At 38.3% G+C, this 17,179-nt stretch overlaps 1 protein-coding gene across 4 annotated transcripts in view; it reads right to left on the reverse strand.

Moving 5' to 3' along the window:
- LOC109041802 (uncharacterized) overlaps positions 1–14,806 on the reverse strand; it is a 16,656-nt gene extending 1,850 nt beyond the window's left edge. For 2 of the 4 annotated variants that reach the window (XR_002009999.2, XM_019058227.2), the window contains exons 1-7: positions 14,172–14,748; positions 11,389–11,548; positions 10,642–10,785; positions 9,834–9,912; positions 7,929–8,096; positions 7,001–7,198; positions 5,768–5,953 (exon numbers count right to left, since the gene is read on the reverse strand). Coding sequence is in view for 3 of the 4 variants with exons in the window: in XM_019058227.2 (XP_018913772.2) it covers positions 5,768–5,953; positions 7,001–7,198; positions 7,929–8,096; positions 9,834–9,912; positions 10,642–10,785; positions 11,389–11,505 (892 nt within the window). In the remaining variant the exon portion in view is untranslated. Of the gene's footprint in view, positions 1–2,344; positions 5,954–7,000; positions 7,199–7,928; positions 8,097–9,833; positions 9,913–10,641; positions 10,786–11,388; positions 11,549–14,171 lie in introns of those variants that run through there. The other 2 variants (XM_019058228.2, XM_019058226.2) reach the window with 2 other exon arrangements.
- Positions 14,807–17,179: the final 2,373 nt, after the last annotated feature.

The following is a 17,179-nucleotide window of genomic DNA, read 5'->3' on the forward strand; positions in this document are numbered from 1 at the left end:
TTTCGAACAATCTCAAAGTGAGGGATAGCCATTTTTCACACACACACATAGACGAATGTTGTAAAACCATAGTAAAATTAGCCCAATAATTTTAAAAAATACCATGTGTAGATTTGAGTATATTGATAAATTGGCTAAGATAAAAACTTGCGAATACGGAACAAAAGAATACATGGAAATCAAAGCGAAGGTTATATTTCTTTGTGCTGGTTTTCATCAGTCTTGAGAGGATACAAAATTCGATCTGCAAATAACATGCTCCTTATCTAGTTCTACAAAATAAAACAATATTTTTAACAATTTGAGGCTAAGTGCAAGTTCTGTGCAAATGGTTGGTTAAGAAAGACAGGGAACAACGGTGAAAGAAAAATTTGGGGCTCGCAACTAATTTTATTGAGATTTCAGAGAAATGAACCCTTTCATGAGTCCAATTCCATCAAAAATTGAGTCACATACATTCAGAATACAACATCTGTCCTCACCAGTATACTGTGATTTAAGGCTACAAAAGAAAGGAACTCAAATACATACGAAACCGGAAGTAACGAAAAACGAAACGAACAGGAAGCAGAGGTGACAAATTGTGAGCTAATAAATGAAATTAAAAGCCGGAAAATTAGAAAACTTGAACTCACAAAAATTAAATTAAAACTGCTGATGCTTTTCGGGGCTCTTCTGGAAAAAAGGGCTGGGGCGCCCCTAAACAGTTCTGGTTTTCTTTACTTTAAGGAACTCAAAATTCAGCTATTAAAACAATTACAGCCGGTATGATAAAAAATAAGTTACTGACATCAAGAATAGGTCAATTCCTAGTAAAGTATTGGTATAAAACCATTAAAGTTTGACAGTATGCGTCACTGATTTAAAATTGGATTTTAAAATGTTACTACTCATACAGAAAAATTAGCAAACAAAAATAGCTACTTGGTACCTCAAACACATGAGATGATACGTTCAAAACTTAGATTGTAAAAATAAATAAATAAATCCTGGTTTTCATTATTTTTAGCTTTTCTTGAGTTATGTAGAAAATTTATTAAAAATAAACACCAAATCATATCCCAAGATTCTATCAAAGTGAATTTTTCATTACGTTCATTAGCTTAAAACTTATAAGAGCTATTTTCAGTCAGAGAGTGATTTGCTCTCGATGAATGTGATCACAGTCTCCAAATGAACATCACAGATAAAATAAGACCTGATATTTGTACTTCACTCTTCAAATAAACTTCATTTGAAATCAATACTAGGAAAAAGCAAACATGGTCATCAAGAACAAGATTACATGGTGGTCTAACTACCATGGTCATCTGTAAAGCAAGGGTCTGTATTTTTTATCTCCTGATCGGAAAGAGATGGATAAAATCAGTGAAAAGATATAAGTTAGCGAGACTTCTAGCTTAAAGGAAAATCTGTAGTAGGATTTAAGAGTAAAGACATTTTCACAGAGGCAACTTACTGGCGCGGTAGCGAATTGCACCGAAGTTTCCTGATTCCTTCCTTCAGCTTATGTTCACCTCTCGGCGCGCTAGGAATCGAGCAATTCTGATGCAAGAATTTGCCCTTACATTGACTTCATGGAGGAGAATTAAAATTTACCCGATCGTGTATTTTTATAATGTTTTTGAAAAGCTTCGAACATAATATTCCTTGAAGAGAGAAGAACCGTATTACCGTTACAGAATGCGATCTGACATTGCTTACAATGGTGAATACTTGCTACAGATGCAGATGTACTGACAATATCTGATTATCTCGCTGACCACTAATCAAATACATCAAACCAATGCACTAAATTGAGGCTAAGAATAAAGGGATCAACATGAATCCAACAGTTCAGCTTTCAGTAATCTTCCCTTTGGCGGTAACAATTAGGTAACTTCAGTGCAAATCACTAGTGCACCAGAGGGTTATGTCATTAAAATTGAGTTTTCTCGCAAAACCCCTGACCGACTTTCTAAAACTTGAGCTTGCTCTTAAGAGGAAAATATACGTAGCTCGTATCAATTCGATTCCACCGACTTGATTCACCTCTATCTGTCCAGAAGATATGACACGGAGAATCTTACTTGACAAAGGGCTCATGTATGAAAGATGTGACATTAGACAAATCAAAAAAAGTAAGAAGGCATACATACTTTTGATATGAGTACAGTAGAATCAATTACAAGAGAAATATTCTTAGAGATTCCTTACATATCCAAGAGAAATACACTTATTTTCAGTTTGAACAGTTTTCTTTCATTTCTAAATGACTGAAAAATTTTAGCGATGTGTAAAAAAACCACCTAAATGCTAACGGTACCACAAATAAACAAATAAAATTAAACACACTAGACAAATGTATTACTTTAAAAATTATTTCATTTACTGATTTGATTTTTTTATTCGATCACCTAAAGAGTCGCACCTTTTAACAGGACGGATTTAATTTTAACTGTATTCTAAAAGCCCAAAACTTACAGTATAACCGAACAGATATTTTTTTTCAAGAGCTGATGCTTCAGGAAAAAATTTAGTCACTACTATTTCTGTTGATCCAATGACCAAGAAACTGTTTCTTGATGTTTATGCTAATGTAACTGAGGAAAGAATCCGAGGGGATAAAACACAAGGGTATTTTCATGTTTCCTGGATGCAATGGAAGTTATGGTCCCAACGAAAAAAGTAAATTACTTGATGTTAAAAACAGATGATTAAAAATATTCTTCTAGACTTGCAAACCAATTTAAGACAATGTCATAGCCTCCTTACTTTAAAACCCTAAACTTTTTTTTAAAATGTACAGATATGAATACATCAGACTTTCCTTTCCAATAGATTTGATTAAAATTAAATATAAAAACACTGTAAAAAGTGATACCTACAAACTTTCGGTGAAAAATAGAAATAAGTTCCATATTTTCAACTAATTTTTTTTTTTAATCTTATGATTAATTTTTACTTCTTATTATGTTTGATTGTTTATTTTAATTTTTTAGTAGTCAACTTTTGATCTATGTTTAGGAATTTTACACATACAAATTATCTTACAACGAATTTTATCAGCCTTTCATGAGTAGTTTGCATGGTAAATCCATGTTCATAAATAATAATATGACTATACATAGGAGAAAGGGCAGTTTAGGAGGCAGTGAGTTACATATTTTACAGTTAATTTGAAAAGGACAAGGTTTCTGAGTAGAATTTTAGCATTGATGCCACCAACATGAAGCCTTTCAAAAAATTTGATGAGAACTGAATATCCAAGTATAAAAAACTGGTGAGCGGCGAGGGGCTCGAGCGTATCTACATAAAGTTGCTAACTTACATTAAAACTGGCAGTGATAGAAATACAATGCTGAGTACTTACATATGAATAACCTAAAATAGAATATCACTGATGAATAGGAGAATGGAAATCCATAATATGGTTTCTCTTCTACACGAATTTTCTGCCACTAAAAGCAAGGAGAGACTTCCTGATTCACGGGCATTTGACTAGGAGAAAAACTCGATTCACAATAATGCGAAGAGGAAAATACTAAAGCTACAGATAACAGTAGGTGAAAAACTTGATTTCAGTCTTGAATTGCAGTTTGAGCGATGCTATTTTTTACGTTCTTATTAGGCATCGTTTGCGAAAGTGGAAAAATCATAACAAAAAGAGACATTCTCAGATACATCAGTCCAGAGATTGATAATTATCAAGTTAATTCAACTACCAATGAAATTTATTAATTCTCGTCCATACTTTTGGCATATTTTTGGATTAGAAATGCATTTCTGACTATAGAACGCTTTGACACACTGCTAAAGCCTAAAAACGGCTCATCTTCACTTTCATCATCAGAGCAGATTAGATCCAACAGTTTTTGAGGTGATAACTTTTTCTTGAAAATATTTGAATCTGAAGTAGAGTGGTCATAAGAAATTTCATGATCTGATGAGCTAGTGTCGGTAGTTACATCTCTTTCTCTGAGTTCTTCATCCTTCTCTGGAGTAAGGACTTCGCTGGAATCAAGTCTGACAAAACACTCAGGTATGAAGCCAGCGTTTGGATCAAAATTCGACATATTGGAAATTTTAACAGATAAATCACGGATTTTATCAATACTAGTTATGAATTCACGTTTAGAGGAACTACATTTTAATATCACTTCCGTTCTTTTTTTCTTCTTAAATTTAGTTAGCTTATTCCTACAGGCTTGCTTTTTGACTATGGAAGGTAAAAAATCAGTTAACAATTTCAAACGATTTCTTGCATTATTTATAGTAATTTCATTAAATCCAATGAAAGCAGGAGAACTTTCATCATCGCTATCACAATTACTTTTCATGGGAGATACTTTGGGAAAACTTGTCCGAATCGAACGAGAAATATCATTGGACGCAAACTTTTTCACCAAGTACCGGTCAAGAGTATTGGATGTCTTGCTTTTTTTCCTTTCACTGCTAGGCGGTGACTTTAACATGCTGAAGGAATCATCAAGATCTTTTGAGGCTGATTTTGAAGGACTTGTGGCAATCGACCTCGATTTCCTCGTAATCCTTGGTCTACGTTTGGCATCATCTACTTTTGATGGAGAATCGTTCTTACTCTCTTTTTTGGGGGTGGACTTAGCATTTTTTGATGGGCTTGGAACAGAGTTGGAGCCACTATTGAATAAATCTCTTTTGAATGTAAATTTATCATTGAATGAACTCATCTCTGAGACTGCGGAGCTACCACTGGAAATTTCTTCCTTGATTGCGTTATCAGAAGCCTTCCTACAGCCGTTGTTGGAACCAGGTTTTGTTGCTTTTAAGGATGGTGAGGACACTTTTTGAGTAGACCTTTTCGTGGGACTGGTGACCTTAGAAGGGGAATTAAGGGAAATTGAGGTGGGTAATTTGTCTTTAGAAGCACCTTCTTTCCCATTTTTAGTTGGACTAAATTTTGTTTCATTTACAATGCGTCCATTGACTTTATGATGAGAGGTTTTTGGAGGACTGGAGGATTCAATTGAAGGGTTAGAAGACACATTCCTTGATGATACTACTTCAAACGAAATTTTTTCGGCACTCTCAGTAGGACTTGATTCAGCTCTATCAGCAACAGGTCTTATGACATTCTTGTGCAAACTTTTAATGTGACTGGAAGCTCTGCTCTCTCTGTTAATTTTTTGAGCATCTTTTTTTTCATTTCTACTTGAATTTGATTCAGATTCATCTGAATATAAATTTGACGACAAGCTACGGCTATTGGCAGCTGATGCATTTCTTTCAGGGCTTGCAATATTGCCAGCTGCCGGCGGTGTTCTTCTTTGGGGACTTACCTCTTCTACCATTTCACACTTCATAACTTCTGAACCATTCAAGTCAAGAGATGGAGCCTCCTTTTTTAGAGCTTTACATGGCATATCAGAAAGAATTAAAGTATCTTCGGGATGCTTAATAGAGCTAGAAGCAATATTATCATGCATTGTACTGTCTTCTGTAGATTTTTTGCAACTCACAGGGCTGAAATACCTACGTAGGCTGTCTTTACCAATCTTAGGCGGCGCTTTTACATTCAGATGCTCCTTTAATGGTGATATTGGAGCTTTAGAAAGTTTGCCATTTTGTGATTGAATTGACACTCCTGTAGGGAAATTTTTGTCTTCAGTTAAATGAGCTGATGGTATTTTCTGCAAGCTATTGGAAAGGGGACCATTTAAACCAAGATCATTTTGATCTTTGTCTACCATTTGAGCATTGGCTGTTGAAACATTTTGAGGAGTTTTAGCGGAGAAATGATGATTTTTACCTTCAGGGGAGACGTTCAATTTCTTTTGAGCCTCTTGGCGATTGACATTTTGTTTATTATTTTCTTGGTTAGTCTCTTGATCCCAGATGGGGAGATCTTGGCCTTTCATTCTAGATAACTTGAATTTGTACACCAGAAATCCAGATAAACCAGTCTCAGTCCAGTACTCATCAACCGTATACAAACCTGAAAATAATTGACAGATCTATGTAATGCTTTTGAAGTAAAAAAGGGTACTACATATTTCAATAAAATTTCGAAGCTCGAGTATATTTTGAGAGAATCTTCTTTGATATTTGTTGTTTTTTAGCTGGCTTTACAAATTATTTCCTTAATTTTCTTTATTTTCAGTTTCCTTTTAAAACTACACACCATATTATACCACATTATTGTTATGTTACTTTTGAGAACATGTACCTGACTTAGTATTAAATTTTAGGAAGGAAAGGTGCATTACACTGAGAAAACAATTGTTGACAGAGTCATTACCGCCAATCTGACCGCTGATTGGCAATTGGTTTGCCAGTTCTTGCTATGAATGTCCCAGTCTGTACCTGGTGATGGTCCAAGGACCAAAACATGTCTTTAAAAGAAAATTTCCCGGCAAGCAAGTAAAAAGAAAAATTAATATTAGTTTGGTGTCGAGCGCTTAGGTGAAAAGTTTAAACAAGTTCTTGATATTCTCAATTTATATATTTACTTCCAAATAATTCTATTAATCCCAATTCAGCTCTATGTATCCTGATTTGGCACAATTTATTCTTATATATTCTATTAACCTAACTCATCTATTCCTCTTGATTACGAATGTAGAGAGTTCTTTGCTCTCTCGTTTTACAAACCCTTCCCCTCAGAAATTTCAATGTGATAGCCTTTTCATGGCTTCATATGTATAAACTGCTGTAATTTTGCGAAAAAAAAAAAAACACATGATTTTCAGTGCAGTTTTGCAATAATATAACTGCAGTTTTTCCAGCCTTCCCATTTTTCGAGCCCATTTTTGGGGCCTCCTCATTATTACACACGACAGATTGCAACTATACCTAGTCGTATGGTTAAGAGGTTTTTGCATCCGAAAATCCCAATTTATCCTGATTTATCTTCATTCATCCTGATTTTTTCCAATGAAGCCCAATCAATTAATCAATAACCAAATTTGAGATGATTGACATTATTGATAATGAGTTTTAATGTGTCTGCAGTCCCGGAGTCAAAGTACAAAGTTGAACTTACCATCATACCTGTAACCACTTTCAGGGGCATACAAGCTGTTGAGTTTGTAACCTCGGATGACCCGAACCGGATTCCTTGTCCTAACACTGGCAATTAAGGCAGCATTGGGTCCATCGGGGGTTTGATTTTTGCTTTGAGGAGCTGTTCGAAGATTCTTTGGATTAGTTTTTGTCCCTTTTAGATCACGTCCGCCAGCACCTGCAAAAGACACGTCAACGATATCATGACTACAACTCTTGAATGGTGATGTTGCACAATTTTGTAAGATTTAATTTTCGGCAAGTACTAAAAAAGTGAGAATGCTTGCATTTTGCCATTTTTCATTCGATGAAATTTCAGCTGAGAAAAGGCTTTCAGCGAAGCCAAAAATCCATCTCAGTTTCCAGAAAAACACAGGGAGGAAAAATTTCCCGACAACACAAGAAGAATTGACCACTGTGTATCCTTTCACCAGCATTTGTTCACTTACTTTCAGATCACAACCATAAAAAGAGGTAATGTATATGGAATGTGCTCACAATAAAATCATTGTTTGAAGTGAATATATTTTTTTTTTTTTTTTTTTTGTAAAATTGTTTATTCCTGATTTGAATTATGCGGCCACCATGTTGCATTTGATTTGAGGTGGTTGAATTGTGGGTTGTTGCCCAGGCTAACAAGAACCATTTTCTTATTAACCTGAACTTTCAGCCTCTTTATTTTCAGTTAAAGCTTGGGAACGTGTTTCGCTCTAAAATTTTCTGTAGAAACACTTATTTTCGAAGAGATTTCTGGATCTTCCACTACTCTTATTAAATTTAACTTAAATTTTTTTTTCAAAATAAGATTCTTGTACGACACGACTGATTGAATGGTACTAAATGGATTACATGATGGTATGATAATAATGAAGAGATTTCCTAGGGCTTCTGAGGTATAGAAAACATACCTGTATAGGTGAAATGATCGCCATAGTCAACATCATCTTCATAGCCACCAGAAAGAGCAATACTATAGGCACCATCAGGACCTCCATGGATTCCAGCAACAGTTGGTCGATGAATACCCGCTGTGGAGCATTCTAAACGATACTCCCAACAGTCACCAACTTTGATCCCTTAAATTAAAAAATATTACAAATATAAACTAAAAATGTATTCAAACTAATCCCTGAGATTAAAAATAATTTTGAAGCTGACTCATGAAGAGAAATACACTGCCAAATTCCATGATAAATAGGTTTCACTGGAACTACAACTCCTTCGAAGATTGCATACGAGAAGGGACCCAAAAAAACCAGAATTTTGCTATAACTTGGCAACGATTGAGAATATTCCGGTTCCACCACTGGGAAGAGTAACTAGCAGCTATGAAGAGTCACTAGGTCAAATTTCAACATCGTCACACAATTTCTTTTAATTTGGCAAGACTTGGTTTAAGGGATTGTCTGGCGAGTTCGTCGTTCTTGAAGATGGGTCAATTTCAGTAACTTAGCACTCAAATTTTTCTCTTTTACTTGATAAAAACACGCATTTCACTGTTGACCTTTTAAAGTGATGCTTTCGGAGGACAAGCCTCATTAAAAACTTCAGTAATAGTACGGTTTTTTGCTTTTAAATGGTGCAGTGTCGCCCAAAACCCCTGTATGGCTCCAAACCGCCATTGCCATAAGATAGAACCCATGCAAATAATGAAAAAAAAATGCATTTTTGTGAATGAGGGTGGTTATAGATCATTTAATTAACTAGCAAATATCACTCGAATGTAATACAGAAATATTCAAAACGTTGCTGCGAAAAATTTGGGCCTGAAACGCGTTGTTGTTGAATTGATTCCCCATTTAGCGTACTAGCCGGTGACTGCTGCTGGGCATCCAGCCGAAATTCGAACAATTAATCTTACTCTAAGACAAAGAAAAACATTTATTCACTTATGTCATGAGTGAAACATGTTTCCTAAAAGATTCGCTCCAAAAATTGACAGAGTTAGCCGCGCATTGCCCATGAAAATCACCCGTCTTCAAAAACGACGAACTTGCCAAACAACCCTTTGGACCAAGTCTCACCAAAATAAAGGAAATTACGCAACGACGTTTGGCCTAGTTACTTTTCATAGCTTTAGTTACACCCGCTAGCAGTAGAACCCGGATATTTTCCACCGTTGCCAAGTTACAACAAAATTCCAGGGTTTTTTTTGGGTTCCTCCTCGTACTTACATGCAGTATTTTATTGAAGAGTCGTCAAGCAAGTTAGATGGAACAAGCAAGTTAGACCATGGTTACTAGAACTGGGGAAAGAAAAGAACAGACAGAAGTCACATAGGAAAATAGCACCACTCAACATAAATTTATATATTAACTGATGTGCCAAATGATGTTTGATGCATGCAGGTAGGACTGTTCTATCGGTTGTCGGTAAGCTACCGAAACAGTTCCGTTAAGAGAAAGTTACAATGAGAGCGCTCTTACCGATAGGGGTCTGAGTTTTTGGAGCTGATGAAAATAAGCTGTTGCCATGTGTGCATCTATTTTACAAGCCACTGTGCCAGGCAATCTGACAAACCAAAACACAGGGCAATAATGAATTGAGTGCGAGCTCTCAAAACTCCGATAAGGTGGGCTGTTAACGATATCATCGCCACTGTCGGTACTGCCACCAGTTACGGTTTAAGACGATACTGATAGCGTACCAGCAAGAATTTGTTTGAACACCCCTACATGCAGGTTGATGTGACCTTTGTCCATTTTTTCTCAATATCAAATCTAATAAATTTATGCAAATTTGTCTTACAACATTGAAATTCCAATAGTTAGACATTTCTGAAAGTAACAAAAATAAAGTAGTGAGTGCAGTACCTGCAACAGGACCATAGAAATTATCTCGGTATTCTTTCTTTTTTGAACGAGGTGCTTCAAAATCAGGATCTTCATCATCCTGGGGGAAAAACGAAGTTGAAATGTTAAAAAATGCAAGTCACATAAATTGATTTAAAATTATGTATCACTACAGGGTGTCTATCTACTAAAATTGACTGGTAAAAAATCAGTTCTTTGACAGTATTTTTTTAACTTTCTCACAAAATTTGTTCCCTCCTCAACAGAAAAATTCTGTTCCACATGACAAAATTCGTAAATTCGAAATTCACAAGCAAATCGCCACAAAAATGATGTAGCCACAAAGTTCAAAGCTCATTGGTGGCCTAAAGATCAACTAGCTGCCCAGTGCAATACAGTGGACCAATACTTCACTAAAAATCAATGCATAAAGCGTTGTGTACTTTCCAGGCTGGATTGAAAAACACGCATGGCATGAGGCAAAAAATTACGGACTTTCTAACGGAGTTTCCATACTTTTTTGGTACTTCTAAACCACCCTTAAAATTCAGTTTGAATTAGGCACCAGCAGACAACTTAACCAGTATGACTAATTGAAAAGAACAGATGTCAACATGATGAGTAGCTCGATTTAGTTTGTTTGAATTGCAGCTTTAGGATTCTATAATTTTCAACAGTTGAAGAATTGAGTAACCTCTATCCAATGAGCAAAAAATCTTAAAGGCCTTGATACTCCACATTATTCTTCATCCTAGTTAGAGTATTGATGAAATTCAGGACGCTGCTTTGATAAAATGATGAATATGAGTAACAAACTGATAGAACTTACCTCAATGCATTCATGCTGATACTGATCTCCCAACTGAGCTGATCTGCGTGTTACCATCCTCCGAACTGGTGCTGGACTTGCCGTAGGCTGACGTCTTTTCTTGGCAGATTTTGGGGTTGAATTTACGTTTTGATCCTTGGTGTGCTGAAAAATATTGAAAAGATCACATCTGAAGATGAGGGATCTTGAATCTTGAAAAGTGACAAAAAGTAGGCTTAGATAAGAGGCAAAATAGGAAAATTTGAGTGAAGTGGAATTGAATCAACTCGTGCGGAGGCATCATCATTTTGCATTTGGCAACAAAAAAATTGATGCATTCAATATGGAGATGAAATGCAATATTTTTATTTTGGGCCAAATCCTGATTTCATTTTCTAAAAATTTGCAATTTTTTTTCTTGTAGAATGATTTTGTGAACTTGTGCTGAGGGGCCACTGTGTCCTTTTTTGGATATTAAGTCAAAGTCTGCCAAGATTTTCAACTCTTTTTTGGCTAGGAAGTCAAAGTCTGCCAAGATTTTCAACTAACTCAATGCAATACATCGCATGCCAGTTCAAAAATGTCAAACACCTGGGTTTAATCTCCTGAAGTTCCTGTTTAGAGCTTAGTCTCAAGGATGTCAAGTCAAATTTAACCTGATCTGATTTTAAGTACTTATACTTTTCAATTCATTTCAAAATTTTGAATTCATTCATGATCTGATAATTGTATTATAAATAGTGTTAATACTAAGAAATAGATACTCACAGTTTGGGTAGGAGGTTTGTTCGAGATCAATCCAAGCTCCAGGAGGCACTTACGATTCTCCTCTATCTTCTTGAGCCTCAACCGCTCATACTCACTAATCTCGTCCCCATGTTCCATTTTGATTAAATAGTTACAAGCAAATCCAATGCATTGATAAAAACTGGCAAGTAAAAAAAAAAAAAAAAAAAATTAAAACCAAAGGATTCTGAGCATTAAATAAGATACCTAACAGAACATAGGAGGTTATAGGTATCATAGTGTTCGTGTGATTCTTCCCTCGTTCTCAAATTTTGGTTTTTTTGTGAAAGAATAATGTGTCTATTCCGTATGGTTTATTTTCCTTCCATTTCAAAAAAGTAAGCTCATGGTGATTCGTCCCAGATTCTTGAAATGGTTCAACTGGCTTGCAGTACATCACATCAATAAAAAAAAAAAAAACTCAGTAGATTTGGACTTCAGGGCAAAAAAAAAAAAACAGCCCCTGGGCATGAGCCTTGAAAATCATTTCTCAACCAAAAGATTGCAAAATTCAGGGAAATGACGAAAGGATTCTTTTTGAAAAAAAAGTTGCATTCAATACAGGGATCAATTATGCACTGTATCGAATGCAAAACTTTTTTCAAAGAGGAGTCCTGCTTTCATACTTCAGAATTTTGCAAATTTTTGGTCACAAATGATTCTTAAGACTCATGCGCAGGGGCTATCGTCTTTCCCTGCCGAAAAAGTTCAATTCTGCTAAGATTACTATTTAATCAATGCAGTAGATATGTCACACACCAGTTTAACAACACCAAGAACCCGAGACAAATCATCATCTGCTAAACCTCATTTTGATGCTTACAGATGAAATGGAGTTTATGAAATTTTACTGTACAGCCTGATTACAATGGGCAGTACTGTCCATAATTGACAGTATCAGGAATACACATATCATGGAAGTGATTTGTCAAGCTCAAGTGACGTGGTCAAACTGATATGCAATATATCGCACTGAATAGGTCAAAAATCTCAACAGATTTTGAATTTATAGCAAAAAAAAGGACAATAACCCATGCGCTTGAGCCTAACGAATCATTCTAAGCCCAAAAATCAGCAAAATTCAGAGAAATGAAAGCAGAATAGTGTTCGGAAAAATCCTTGCGTTTGACACAGCTATCGATTTCTATATCCAGTGCAAGGTTCCTTTCCTATCACTATTCTGCTTGCAATTCTCTGAATTTGGCCAATTTTTGGGTTGAGAATGATTCTTTAAGCACAAGCCCAGGGACTATCGCCCTTTTTTTGGCTAAAAATTTAAAATCAGCCAGGCTTTTCACCTATTGATGCAATGTATTGCATGCCAGTTTGACCATCACTTGAGCTTGACTAATTACCCTAAAGACCGACCTTTCGATGGTGTAAGTCAGCAATCACAAAACTTGATTTTCGGTGGTTTTGAGTTAGCTGCAGGAATGAAGTGTAGTAGATGCCCTTTTCCTGCTATCAAAATATTTCAGTCAGAAAAAATCTGGAAGTCACCTAAAAATGTAGAACCCAAAACACACATCTCGGCGTTAATTCCATTAACACATAACTCATGCCGTCGCGCCGCATTTTTACACAGCGCACGCTCTCCCAGGAAGAATTGTGCGCAGATTAGGAGGGAAAATTAAAAGTTAGGCGTCACAGAATCTTCAAACAACAAAAACATTGTTATTGTTTTAACATCGAACATCTAATCCAACAGATAACTAGGTAATTGTTTGCTTGTTTTTGTCTTCATTTCATTTTAATTCGTAATTCGACGGCATAAGTCCGCAATCACATAATTGTCTCGTTCAGTGTCTGAAAATCTCCGCCTCTACGTTATTTTTTTAAAAGGAGAGCCTCGACTCATTTGACATCATTCCTTGCAGTTTATACAGAATTTTCTTCGCATGGAGAAGAAAACTCTCGGCAGTGTTAAAGAATTGCCGTTGAGTAGTTTTCCGCATAAAAATTGAAATATGACAGGAAGTCTGCAACGTAGTAAACCGAGTTATGTGATTGCCGACTTACGCCGTCGAATTGTTTTCCGGTGTCATTCTAAAGATTCGCTACCAATTAAAGTTTGTTAACAGGAACTTTAGGCTACTTTTAAAGTGAGAAGAGTCTTATTCAGTCTTTATTCAGTCAACATTGGCAAAGAATAGCGGTTTGAATCAGTAATTTGCCGACCACGAATCTCAGAATTCAGTGTTGGACCTTAGTTCCACAGACACATAACTCGGTTTTTCCGTCATTTCTCCTGACAGACAAGAATACCTATTATTCAAAATGATGATAGAGTCTTATAAAGCATCTTATCCTTGCTGTCCCTAAGAATTATTTCCCCTATACCTTCAAAGATGAGGAATGTGGATAGTTTTTTCCCTCTCCTGAAAAATCGCATTTTCCGAGTTATGTGATTGCCGACTTACATCAACGCTTTGTCCTTATTTCAGTAACATGCATCATCGTTCATCTTGTGTGTAGCTAGTCAGTCCTTCAGATGTTTGGGAAAAGTTTGAGATACGACTGTCAGCCCAAATTGTCCTTTTTAAAGCTTGAAAATTGAAATATTTCTTGCTTGATCGCCCATCTGTGGCACTAACAGGGTGTAAAGCCGAACTCTAATGATAGGACAGATGTAGACACTACTAAATGCTGAAACTTAATTAATCATAAAACGTGCGAAAGGCTTTCCGAATTTCGTTTAGAATACTCTAAACTATGTGAAATGAAGAGATGAGAATTCAATAAGTCATGATTTGGATGGCACTCACCAGTGGTGTAGCAATTTTAGTTCCAGTCAGCTAAAGTGGACACATGATACATAGAGATGAATTTGATCGTCAAAGATATAAAATCAGACTAAAACGTAAAGGTAGCAATTTCCACTCAGGCAGCGAGCTATTTACAATCGACTGGAGGAATCAGAATCAGAGAACAATGAAAATGTGGATGTTGAAGTGGGTTGCTTGCTTAGAACTTGGATGGAAGCGTTCTCGACTGGTTCTCACTCTCAGGAGTCAGGTTCTCCAGGAAAACAGGAGCCGGCTGTTGGTGCTGTTGGTAGCGAAGACCGAAGAGAGCAGTACGTGCAACTGTGCAGTGTGCTAAAATGAAGCCTCCGTTCTTTGTCTTTCCCCTTGTCAGCCGAAAGATTCCGAGAAACCACTCGGTGGATAAAAGTCGACTGATTTTATTTCAATTACACGAAAAGGGCATTTTTCATTTACTTACATGCCAGGCTACTTTGAAGCAAGGCAGCCGTAAGTGCTACAATACTATCCTCAATCCTCTGCACGCTTCGTGGTTGCGCTTTTGTCATAACATTTTCTGGTTAGAAATAGTCCATGGTAATAGTTAGAATAGAAAACATAGAAAATGGATAGAGAAACACTTTACTTGAAACCACTGTTCTCATTGGCTCTCTGGGAAGTATGTCACTTACTGCTGTCTTGCCTGAAACTTCGTCATTTACGGCGCACTTGCGGCTGTCTCACAGTATAAAGTCTTGTTTTATCAATTGATGATAAAGATGAATTGTTGCCTATTTCAGCTATTTCCGTGATTTAATCTACCTATGATCGAAATTGAATTTGAAGTTGAAGGTATCAGGAAGTATTATATACGACCGGAAACTCGAATTTTTTGATACATTCAAAATTCCAAAGTTCAAAATGGCGGCCGTGACATAAAACACTGAGTAGGATGCTGTTCCATCGATTTTTATGAAACTGATTCTACAAACTCACAAAAAACCAGGCAGCCCGCTAAAGTGTGCAAGAAAGATAGATGATCGTCTGGCAAGACGCGTGAGTGTGCGAGAGAGACAGAAAACAGCCAGCAAACCGGCCGGTGCGTGCGAGAGAGAAAGAAAATGGCCAGGCAGCCGCTAAAGTGTGCCAGAGAGACAGAAAACAGCCAAGCGGGACGCCTAAGTGTGCGAGAGAGACAGAAAACAGCCACGCGGCCCGTCGGTGTGTGCAAGAGGGACAAAAAACGGCCATCAGGGAGCCCGCTAAAGTGTGCAAGAGCGACTGAAAATCACCTTGCAAGAGGCGAGACCGCGAGAGAAACAGAAAACAGCCTGGCGACTCTCTTAAGTGTGCGAGAGAGATAGAAAATAGCCAAGCGTATAGCGCACACGTGAAAAAAAATCGCCCAGCTGGACTCGCGTTGTTTTTACGGAAAAGCCGCATCGCGTTCCCGGCGACCCTCTGAGAGCGGTTGCACCCTCGGATGCCCCTTGGCAAGACGCTTAAGTGTGCGAGAGAGATAGAAAATCGCCTGGTAGGACGCGCGTTTAAGCAAGCAGCCTGACTATTTTCTGTCTCTCTCGCACACCCAAGCGTCCTGCCAGGCGATTTTATATCTCTCACGCAAACTTACGCGTCGCGCCGAGGGCAACCAAGGGCGCAACCACTTTCAGAGGGTCGCGGGGGAACGCGATGCGCCTTTGTCGTAAAAACAACGCAAGTCCAGGCAGGAGATTTTCTCTCTCTCGCGCACTTATACGAGTGAAGCTTGGCTATTTTCTATCTCTCTCGCACTTGAGCCAGCCGCCTGGCTGTTTTCTGTCTCTCTTACACACCTAAGCGTCCCGCCTGGCTGTTTTCTGTCTCTCTCGCACACCCAAGCGTCCCACCAGGCGATTTTCTATCTCTCTCGCACACATGGGCGAGCCGCCTGCCTGTTCTCTGTCTCTCTCGCACACCCAAGCGTCCTAACAGGCGATTTTCTATCTCTCTCGCACACTTAGGAATCCCGCCAAGCGCACCCGAGGGCGCAACCACTCTCAAAGGGTCGCGGGGGAACGCGATGCGCCTTTGTCGTAAAAACAACGCAAGTCCAGCCGGGAGATTTTCTTTCTCACTCGCACTTATGCGAGTGACGCTTTGCTATTTTCTATCTCTCTCGCACACTTGAGCGAGCCGCCTGGCTGTTTTCTGTCTCTCTCACACACACCTAAGCGTCCGACCAGGCGATTTTCTATCTCTCTCGCAAACTTGAGCGAGCCGCTTGGCTGTTCTCTGTCTCTCTCGCACACCCGAGCGTCCTACCAACCGATTTTCTATCTCTCTCGCACACTTAGGAATCCCGGCAAGGGCAACCGAGGGCGCAACCACTCTTAGAGGGTCGCGGGGGAACGCGATGCGCCTTTGTCGTAAAAACAACGCAAGTCCAGCCGGGCGATTTTCTTTCTCTCTCGCACTTATGCGAATGACGCTTGGCTATTTTGTATCTCTCTCACACATGAGCGAGCCGCTGCCTGTTCTCTGTCTCTCTCGCACACCCGAGCGTCCTACCAACCGATTTTCTATCTCTCTCGCAATCTTAGGAGTCCCGGCAAGGGCAACCGAGGGCGCAACCACTCTCAGAGGGTCGCGGGGGAACACGATGCGCCTTTGTCGTAAAAACAACGCAAGTCTATCGGGGAGATTTTCTTTCTCTCTCCAACTTATGCGAGTGACGCTTGGCTATTTTCTGTCTCTCTCGCACACTTGAGCGAGCCGCCTGGCTGTTTTCTATCCCTCTCACACACACCTAAGCGTCCTACCAGGCGATTTTCTATCTCTCTCGCGCACTTGAGCGAGCCGCCTGGCTGTTTTCTGTCTCTCTCATACACCTAAGCGTCCCGCCTGGCTGTTTTCTGTCCCTCTCGCACAGGCAAACGTCGTCTGCGAGAGAGATAGACAATAGCCAAGCGTCTACGCATAAGTGCGAGGGAGAAAGAAAATCGCCCGGCCCCACTTGCGTTGTTTTTACAACAAAGGCGCATCACCTT

Source organism: Bemisia tabaci, chromosome 2 (assembly GCF_918797505.1).
Source record: "Bemisia tabaci chromosome 2, PGI_BMITA_v3".
NCBI classification, from domain to species: domain Eukaryota; kingdom Metazoa; phylum Arthropoda; class Insecta; order Hemiptera; family Aleyrodidae; genus Bemisia; species Bemisia tabaci.